Source organism: Ornithodoros turicata, chromosome 4 (assembly GCF_037126465.1).
Source record: "Ornithodoros turicata isolate Travis chromosome 4, ASM3712646v1, whole genome shotgun sequence".
Classification (NCBI taxonomy): domain Eukaryota; kingdom Metazoa; phylum Arthropoda; class Arachnida; order Ixodida; family Argasidae; genus Ornithodoros; species Ornithodoros turicata.
Genome location: NC_088204.1, coordinates 64,288,993 through 64,298,675, shown reverse-complemented (window position 1 = coordinate 64,298,675; position 9,683 = coordinate 64,288,993). Strand labels below are relative to the sequence as shown.

General features: G+C 44.4%; 1 protein-coding gene across 1 annotated transcript; it reads left to right on the top strand.

Moving 5' to 3' along the window:
* Nucleotides 1-609: 609 nt before the first annotated feature.
* On the top strand, nt 610-8,817 carry LOC135391682 (uncharacterized). The gene is made up of 4 exons (XM_064622021.1): nt 610-1,233; nt 2,416-2,453; nt 3,859-4,086; nt 4,882-8,817. The coding sequence occupies exons 1-4, from the start codon at nt 922-924 to the stop codon at nt 4,922-4,924; spliced, it is 621 nt and encodes a 206-aa protein (XP_064478091.1). The 5' UTR covers nt 610-921; the 3' UTR covers nt 4,925-8,817.
* The last annotated feature ends 866 nt before the right edge of the window (nt 8,818-9,683 follow it).

Genomic DNA, 9,683 nt, shown 5'->3' with positions numbered 1-9,683 from the left:
ACTCCGACCACCTCCGTCCAATCCAATCAGCTCCGTCGCTACAAAACACGTGGTCCTCCGGTGCGCACGCCCGTCGCTCTTTTTGCACTCGAAAGGAGCGTAGTTTCGGTTTCGGCTCATTTACATAGCAGAACATAGCGATTTTTACGTGAGAATACGTACTCGTTTCGGAGTGTTCAAAAAAAAAAAAAAAAAAAAGCGGAGTTATATGATGACTGTCTCCGCGCACTCCGACAATTTCGCATTTATCCGAAAACATCAAATTAATAAGTTAAGTAATGAGTTTCAGGTAATTAATCGTCCAGTTGTTCTTCCGCTTTCCGACAGGATGACCGCACAACCTCGTAGTTTTTAATAAAACTTATGCAATGTAAAGGAAAAAAAAAACGCTCGTGTTGGAATGAATGTTTTTCCTTTTCAATTACTTTTCAGAGTGACTGCAATTTAATTACAGTTACGAGCATGAAGTCGTACTTACAATTCAATTACTTTTGAATAGTAATTTTTACGAGCATGCTCACAGGGCTCTCCAAGGGCGTGCGGAATCAGTTTCGGAATCATTCCCGTTGCTAGCGTTGCTACTTGCTGCTCTGTCGCCACCTAGGAGCACACTAGAGAACTTCACTCCCAACTTTCAGCAACGCGGGTCACGCAGCAGCAGGAATAGGCGTGACGAGGAAGTAGCAACGCGAGTATTTTCCCTCAACAACCCATCAGAGACGCTTACCAATGGAAATTTGTTTCGTGAACGCCATTCACGTAACACGACGGATACACGACGGTCGGTGCACGTACGGCATTCCAAGCTCGTCATTGCACGGTAAATAGCAGAAGACCTTGGATGGCACACGCTTGCTGTTGGTGCTGTTACGTTGTGAGCGCATCTTCGAGGTGAACCCACGGGTCTACAGGTGGGCCACGATGGACATTGAAGAAGCACTTCGAAATCACCGACGCACGTACGCGGGCGGTCGGGGTCTTCGACGTACGGTTGTGTGCAACTGCGCCTCGTACTGTTATTTTTCCCTGGCGATTGTGCTCTTTTCGCTGGGCACGGTGCTGACCATACTCGTGTTGGATGACAGTGACAAGGTTTTTCCCAACCTGACTCATATGTGGCTCATTGGGCCGATATTTATCAGCTCCGGACTGATGTTCGCTGTGAAAACAATCATGTATCTTAGACGTGAGACTATGCTTGCTTATCTGTCAAGACAACATTCCTTCTTGAGGGTAAGTATCGCGGAAGAAATGGGGCATCGTTGTTGGGCCGTCGTTATTCATGATGACATGCAATGATGATTAAGCGCGGTCACGCTTCAGTGGTATTTGTACAACCGGTAGAACGTTACAGCTACAGTTCCACAAATTAGTGCACGTACTGCTGTAACTTTCTCGCGAAAGACTTATCGTCAACTAAATGAGTAGTGTTTTTCGCAAGTACAATTCCAAGCTACAGAGCCACATGAGTTGGCTCAGTTACTTTTGATAATGATATTGATACTTGAATTATGTTTGCAATTACAAACATAATTTAACCGTGCAGTCTTATAAGCACAGAATAAGACTTACAAGTAAGAAAATTAGTTATATTAACCTTAAGTACAGTCTGCAGGGATTGCAACTACTCTCATTTTCATAAATTGGAACAACAGCATCACTTGGATAAGTAACAACAACATAAGTAACTAGTGTAGTTGGACAAATCTATTCTAACGCCAAAAAATGTCATTCGGCATTAGATATTTTTTTCGTTGGTTGCCAAGCTGCCGTTTTGTCAAAATCTGCTACTAAAGCAATCCACAGAGCACTTAAACTGCAAGCATGTGTAAGAAACCATTGAAGCCTGCACAGCCTAATTAACATGATAGGCACACAGATGTTGGCAGATAAGAAAGATGATAGCGTTGTTGCATAATACCAGAGATGAGGAAGCTACTTAAAGAAAAGGCACTTGTTACAAGCAAGTTAGTGCGCTAAAATACGTGGCAAAGTTACTAATAAAATCCCAAGTTATGAAAGTGAAGTTAAGTTACTTTGGAAAAGTAATGAGTTACTGTCATGTTACTTGCTTGGTAATATGCAGGCTTGTGGGTAATGTCTCACTAGAGAGGGAGGTTGAGCTCACATTATTTGTGCACCAGACTTCAACGAAGGGAACTTGGAAATTACTCAAAGTTACCTTGACAAATTTACCTAAGAAAGTGATTTCTTCAGTAAGTTACCGGAGGTCAAAAGTAATATGTCAAGTTAAGTTACAGAAAAAGAAAAAAAAAACAACTTAGCCACAGTAACGAGTTTCCCTCAACACTGCTTAATATTGTATTGCAATGAAACAGAAAGGTAGTTGGGAATTGTGAAAAAAATTATTATTGAAGTGTGTAATTATATCTCACATTGCATTCAATCTTGCAGGAACTCCAGTTAGCAGCAATGGAGCCCTCCTATTTTAGGTAAGGGCAGAAATTCTCTATGTGGTGTCGTGACAGGAAAACGTGTAGAAGGCGGAAACGAGACGCGCTTCGTAAATCTTTAGATTGTAGCCGTGGCATCTGTGGAAGCCGTGGAAGCTATCGTGTTCTCGTACCAGAAGGCTATATTAAACTTAAGGGGGAAAGACTTTGACCAGGACACACCTGACAAGTCCCTTTCCACCCTTCTGAGTGGACTCCCTAACACTGAAAGATGAAAGTCACTGAAAAGGTTAGCCAGCTCTAGGACTCGAACCCACATCTTCTGGATTGCCGGTCCAGGGCTCTACCAATTGAGCTAAGCTAACACGCCTATTCAGCGACTTCCAGGGTGTGTCATCTGAAGGGACAAACCAGTCACTCTCTCTCACTCATCCTCCTTTCACTCTCGCATTTTTTGCTCACTCATACATTGACGCACCCTGGAAGTCGCTGAGTAGGCGTGTTTGCTTAGCTCAATTGGTAGAGCCCTGGACCGGCAATCCAGAAGATGTGGGTTCGAGTCCTACAGCTGGCTAACCTTTTCAGTGACTTTCATCGTTAATTTCTTAGGCAATTTGAGGCTTTGTATGTGTTTGTCCCTCCTATGTTGTTCCAGCCTCAGAACATCAGTTCTTTCATGTCCCTAACACCGTTTGATGTAGATGTGGCTTGGAATAGGCACTGTCAAGGGGGCAGCTTTGTCCAAGGCCTCTGTGTTGGTGGCTTTGAGCTTTTGTTTCTCCATGCACGGCTCATTTTTCTTACGTAATCTCTTGTAAAAATCTTCATTGATATTTATCTCTGTTCTCTAGCGCTTTCTTTTATCAGTTGAGTTGCACACTTATTAAATTTACTCTTAAGCAAGAAGTTTGAAATAGATAATCCTTGTTGATTCCTTGCTGGACTAACCTGGAGTTCAGGATGCAAGGCACTTCCGATTACGTGGCATGTTTCTTCCCCTTTCGTGCTGCTACATGAACCTTAACTTGCTTCACTTAACGTTCAAATAAAATGTGATGGTGCCAAGTTATATTTTTCGAGCTCAAATTCGAGTATTGTATTCTAGTTTTACACAAAAAATTCTTATTTCTGAACATTCCATAATGCACAATAATCAGTTGTCAGTGTTGCAACATGCACGTTGTTGTTGTTGTTGTTGTTGTTGTGCTGTTGACATTGCAGAGCACATTGGGATATCTCAACATGCCAATACTTTCAGCTTTTAGTTGACTTTGGCCTTAGCTCAGTTTCACTTACACTGTAGCCATGTACGCTAGCTAGTGCAATGACACGGACATTTTTTGACACGACGCTTGAGTGGCACTGGGAAACTGAAAGAAATGTGCATCTGTGCAATTAGCACAGCTGGTCCTAAACTCACCTAATGTGTTTTCTGTTGCTGCAGCCGGAGCCTAAATGGAGCATCTCCGCCGCCACCACCTTACGATGTTGTAGTGAGGGAGGGAGAACAGCGGCCGCTCAACCCCAACCACACTATGCTGAACAACAACAACAACAACAACGTGGTCACTCCAACAGAATCGTCCCCACCGTCGTACGAGGAAGCCATGCTGCTCAGCCGCACAGACAGATCTGAAGAACACGAGACTGAGGACACTGCAGATATCTCAAAGTGAGTGTCTGTGCTCTACGGTGTATGTGTAGGGTCCGACTCTTTTGGGTGTTCCAGTGTCAACTATCACCTGCCAATACACTAGCTGCCAGTGTTGTACGCAACAAGAAACACAGTTACCGTAATTGGTATTCTTTCCCTCTTTTCTGTGTGGAAGAGCGGATTGCGATACTTTTTCAAATCGGTATCCGAAAAGTATTTCCGTTACAAATTTATGGCAACGCAATCTCCGTATCATTACCAGTACCAATATTTTTATAATACCCCCACCCTTTCTTCGCCCGTCGTATTTCTTACTTTTATTCCTCGACACCGTGACACTGGTCTGCTTGGCGCAGACCAGTCACAAGGGCTGCTCGTCTAACTTTCGCAGCGACTTAAAAAAAAAGTGGACACAGCAGTTCCCTCTAGTGCTTCAGTGGCATGTGTGTTCAGTGACTGTGCAGACACGCTTACAGGAAATCTTGCTAGGATGAAAGACAAAAACTTTTGAGTGCTAGCTATTGTTAAAATACAACCAAAGTGTCCAAGCTGTACAATAAATATTCTGCTTTCTTGTTGCGATACTGTGTCCTCCCGATTCGCTATTAATACAAATGGAGTGTTCACGTAAACGAGTTTAGTTGCAGATTTTGTGAAACTTATTTATATTTTCAGCAAATGTATTAGGTAAAGTATCACGTAGCAGTAACGGTACTCCGTTACCTTAACAACAGGCATCAGTATCGCGATACCATATTTCGGTAACAGGTACAACCACTGCTAACTGTCGTGCGTCTTTTCCGTATTTTGCAGGGATGTGGAGACAAGTGACAATCGACAGCCACGATCTTCATGAGGCCGGTTGACTGTCCTGACACCAATACATAATCTTCGACGTAGGGCTTGGAGGACCGGATGACCTCGCGTAGCGTTTTGATCTGTATGCAGCTGTGATGTTAACCTGGTTGTAGAGACAAAGCTAGCGTGACTGTCAAGCTAAGTCGCTTTATAATCACCCAGACTATGCATGTAGAACATCGTCCTCGAGACTTGATCTGGGTAGGCATACTCTACTTAAGGCTTTGACCCAAGAAGCCCTCTTGTGGAGCTGTTTATATACACTCTGATATCAGGAGTAACTGAAGCATAAAGTGGCTGTTATTACACAGCCTCTTTCGACAGCCATCTCTGCATAGATGGCAGGCCTTCACTTGATTTCCAAAGTGGAGTAATGATAGCCTAGGCAATGGTACCCACATGCTGCAAAACTATTCCTGGGTACTCTCACCTTGACAGAAACCTCAGTGTGTGTTACTCACTCAAGACCCTGCGAGTTACCTTCGTGTGAGACGTCTGGTGCACAAATGGAAAAGCATGGTTGAGATATGTTAAACCATGGCCTCCACCTTTAAACATGTATCGCGGGACAAGCTGTATTCTTTCATACGTCACTCCCGCATACTGAACTATGCGCACATCTGAAAAAATGCCAACGTTGTCAGTAGTCGCATAGGAAGAATGGAACGCAGTGGCAGATGCGCTCCTATGCACTGGTTTTCGTATTCCAATAACTAAGCTTTTCTCCGCAAAACATCTCTGGCTTGGGCAGTGATAAAAGGGCCCACCCACTTTGACATGCGCACACTAATACCGCTCTTGGTTTCCTCCCCTGTTTGTGCCAACCAGAGCCGTAGCGAGGCAAGTTTGGGCCCAGGGCAGGGTAAATCTGAAGACCCCCCCCCTGTAAACGAAGAAATGAAAACGCTTGTTTGCTCTGCCGAGATCGTAAATTCAAATTTTATTCGTTACCGCTTTATCCTGTCCAACCAACCATCCAGGGCCTGCCGTTCGGCGCCCTCTTTGGAGAGGGTGCCCGGGGCGACTGCCCCCCCCCCCCCGTCGCTACAGCTCTGGTTCGAACATTCTCCTCCACTTTTGTGCAGAGCCCATAACATGCTCATTCTTTGCTTCTGTCAAGCTCAACGTACTCGAACAGGGTACATGCCGAAATCACATTCCCCTGCCATCTCGAGGAGTCTTTGTTCTTGCTATGACATCGTAGAATCGTGATCTGTGATTGAGCAGCAGTCACACATACTGCGTGCTTGCTCTAACGGACTTGTCTTATTATTGTACGAAGGATACGTATCGCTAGAAGAATGAAGGCATGGCCTTTGCCTTCAAACTAGGCTGCCGAGGCTGTGATGGTATGCAGTCTGTTATTCCATCTGTTTTAAAGTTCTCAACTGCTTTTGATTGTTGTGGCACCTAACAGCCTTCATGACACTATGTTGAGAACATTACCGTGGTTAACAAGTACGGGGTGTGTCATATTATTTCATATTTGCAAAACAAAGTAACGTTACTGTGTTTGGTGCGATTGATTAGGACAGCTAGCTGTGTGTTGCACGGTGGTTAGGGTGCCTCAGAAAAAGGCATTCCTACTTACATCATGCAAATGACCCATTCATTTAATTGGGGGATGCGCATATTAATCGGGGTATCTACCAACCTGGAAAACAGGGAATTGTCAGGGAATTTGCTAAAAAGCAGTTGACATCAGGGAAAATCGCAGACAAGCACTGTGACAACGCGCAGCAAATCGCGAGTGTGGGTCAGTGGTTAAGCGACCATACCGCAGCAACATCACGGTAAGTAGCAGTTCGCCAATACGACAAGCTCCGAGGCAGAAAAGTAAGGCAGCCTTACTCAGTAAATTATCCGTTTTATCAGGGATCAGTATCAAAACGGTGGAGTAGGCACCAAGTTCCCTTTTGTTTTGGTCAGGGATTTGCTTCAAATAGTTGGTGAAAACCTGGAAAGGTCAGGGAACTTGAAGGCTGCAATTTGGTAGACACCCTGGTAATAATATGCAAGTTGATTACTACACAAAATAAATTGTGGGTATACCACTAGGGATCCACTGTACCTGTGAGGACGTGGTCATGACCCAGGTGTGTATTGCAACTGAACAGGTAGGGCAGAGGTTTTCCCGGAGTCCACTGGACACTGCCTAGCACCCACCAAAGATCTTACACCACCACAAAAAGAAAAAAAAAGAAAAGAAAAAACACAACAGATAGGAAGATCTGAAAGCCCAGCTGATATAGGTGTCACACTCCCCTTCCCCTATGGAATTCTGATATGCTACGACTGACTCTGTGCATGGGAGAGGGAAAAGTTTGGATAAACCATGTGACTAATACCCCTGTCACGCGACAAAGTGAATGTCATTCCCAACGAATGACAGTCACGTTGAATGTCATTTTCAGCAAGTTGGAGCTACATGGCAAAGAAAGATGTCGTTCGCTACTGACGATGAAATAGTTTGACTGTGTTATGCGTGAATATTGGTGGGCCTTTCGTATAAAGTTATCATCTACTTTAACAACTATATTTATGAATGTCGTTGGCATAACCAAACTATTTGCTTTGCTTCGACGATCGTGTAATAAGTCACAAGCACAGGCAAGTACGTAACTGAACCTCAATCGACAGGCAAGATGGTGGCTAGTACGACTGTATGGCGTTTAGGCATGGCACAAATCAGCTTGGCACTGAACGAGTCGACTTGAAACAAGAGTAGGTTTTGAAAATTGTGTAAAGACTCCCTTTTTTTTAATTTCAGAAACGAAAAACTTATGGGACGATAACTTTCCATCAGCGTTTCTTTTCCTTTTGCTATTGACGTTGGGTTTTGCTGCCCCTCTGCCGCCGAAGGAGTGCAGTTGGTGCAAGAGGAAAAAGCAAATGAGCTCCCCGAACTGCCATTTGGTGTCACCGTGTGGCACAGAAGGAATGTCAGTCGCTGGGAATGGCATTCAATTTGCCGTGTGACAGTGGTAGGCGTTTGTCCACTCACAAGACGGCGATAAGGGGGTACTTGTGGGCCAGCATGGGTCCACAGTAGAAACCAGGTGCGCCTCAACCTTGAAATGTTGCCCCTTTATTTGGGAGAGGGAGCAATGAACTTGCTCCACAGATAACAGGAGGAGAGTGGAGTGGGAGACTGGGGAGCTGCACAGACAGCTGATCTACTTGCATAGTGTCTACGTTTCTGAGATGAAATTGCTGTGCAAGTCCCTGAGGTAGGGTAAAAAAACAATGGATGTCAGCCTGGTCGATAGTGTGTTGTGCGAGGGACCCAAGCGTACAGGTTGCCTCGGCTCGTGTTTGTGCCTTCGTGACTTCCCCAGCTTCTGGCCTCCCTGCACGCTGCAAAAAAAACGCGGTACTAAAGAGAGAGAACGATATTACTCCCTCGCAATTCTCTGTGTTGCATATCAGCGTAGAGGCTTAATTTCCTGGTCATGCGAACTTTGTACTTCAAAGTGGTATTCTGTTTCGTTACAAGTTACCAGATCACGATTAGGCTACCTGGATAGAGAACAGCTACAGCAAACCTGACGTTGTCTTTAAACGCGATGCAAGGAACCAAATGTAACCTTCGTTTCTCGTTATCATTTTGTTGGAGTTATAGGTTGAACGGGAGAGGAGGAAAAATGTTGGAGTTGTTTTCAGCCTTCGTTTTAGAAGGATGTCCTTCCTTGGTTCTACATACACGAGAGTGATTGAAGAAATTGTAAATATTTTGTGCTACTATTTCTATGCCTATGCTAGGGTGAGGTTTCAAAGTCAGCAAAGGGACCAAGTGGTGCTCGAAAGCAAGCAAGATGCGCAAAATATATTTTAGATACCCAAATGGCCTGTAAATAGTAATAAATGTAATAAATGCATTGTATCATTTGATTGTTTGGTCACATTAATATGAGGGTGTTGGGAAATGTGGTTGTGGAACCGTTTGTTCATGCACCAAGGGGTCCACTACTTTAACTTGGTTATAGTGATGTGGTTCATGTAAACTATATCGTGAGCATGCAGCATCCAGGTGAAAATTGATAACTAAATAGGTTGGCTGTGATTGCAGTGATGGCTACTTCAGGGACTGACTATGATCTATGATGCTTTCATTGGAGTTGAAACGATATTGGAATAGGCTTGGTAAACGTAGTGCCTAAACAATTTATCGCTTTTATACACTGCAAAAGTCATTTCTTTGTTGCGTGGAACTATTTTTTCGTGTGCCTGGCGAAAACTGCGAACATGTATATTTTGTTCATGTGGCACACTTGACAGTAAGTACCGAAGATGAACGCAGTACATAAAATACCTGTGGTATGGTAAGGGCAAAGAGGCGTTGTCGGGAACCTTTTCCACGGAATGTGAGCACACCGTGCAAACGCTGGATTAATACAGCTTTACTCGGAGCTCCGTCCACACATGCTCCCACGTTTACACACGCGCATTTATTCGCAGCTACACACAGCTTTCAATTCCTGCAATCCTCTGCCCAGAGTGTATGGCTCAACTGCATATCATTGCCCCAACGACCTGCAGATATGCAGACAAAGACTCCTCGGAATATGCTTGGACAGTTTGTTCTCATGCATGAGAGAGGGTAAAGTTTGGAAGTGTCTCTCCGCTGACAATGCAGCAATAAGGGGGTATTTCATAGACCATCGTGTAACTCATGAGTCCACAGAGGAAACCATGTGTGCCTCACCTTGAGCTGTTACCACTTCATTTGGGAGAGGGACCAGTGATGTTGCTCCACT

What these genes read in the sequence shown, in the direction of transcription:
- LOC135391682 (XM_064622021.1), top strand. Translation starts at nt 922, where the DNA reads ATGGACATTGAAGAAGCACTTCGAAATCACCGACGCACGTACGCGGGC. An exon ending in GACAACATTCCTTCTTGAGG is followed by an intron (nt 1,234 to 2,415) that starts GTAAGTATCGCG and finishes TCAATCTTGCAG; the next exon opens with GAACTCCAGTTAGCAGCAAT. An exon ending in GACACTGCAGATATCTCAAA is followed by an intron (nt 4,087 to 4,881) that starts GTGAGTGTCTGT and finishes CGTATTTTGCAG; the next exon opens with GGATGTGGAGACAAGTGACA.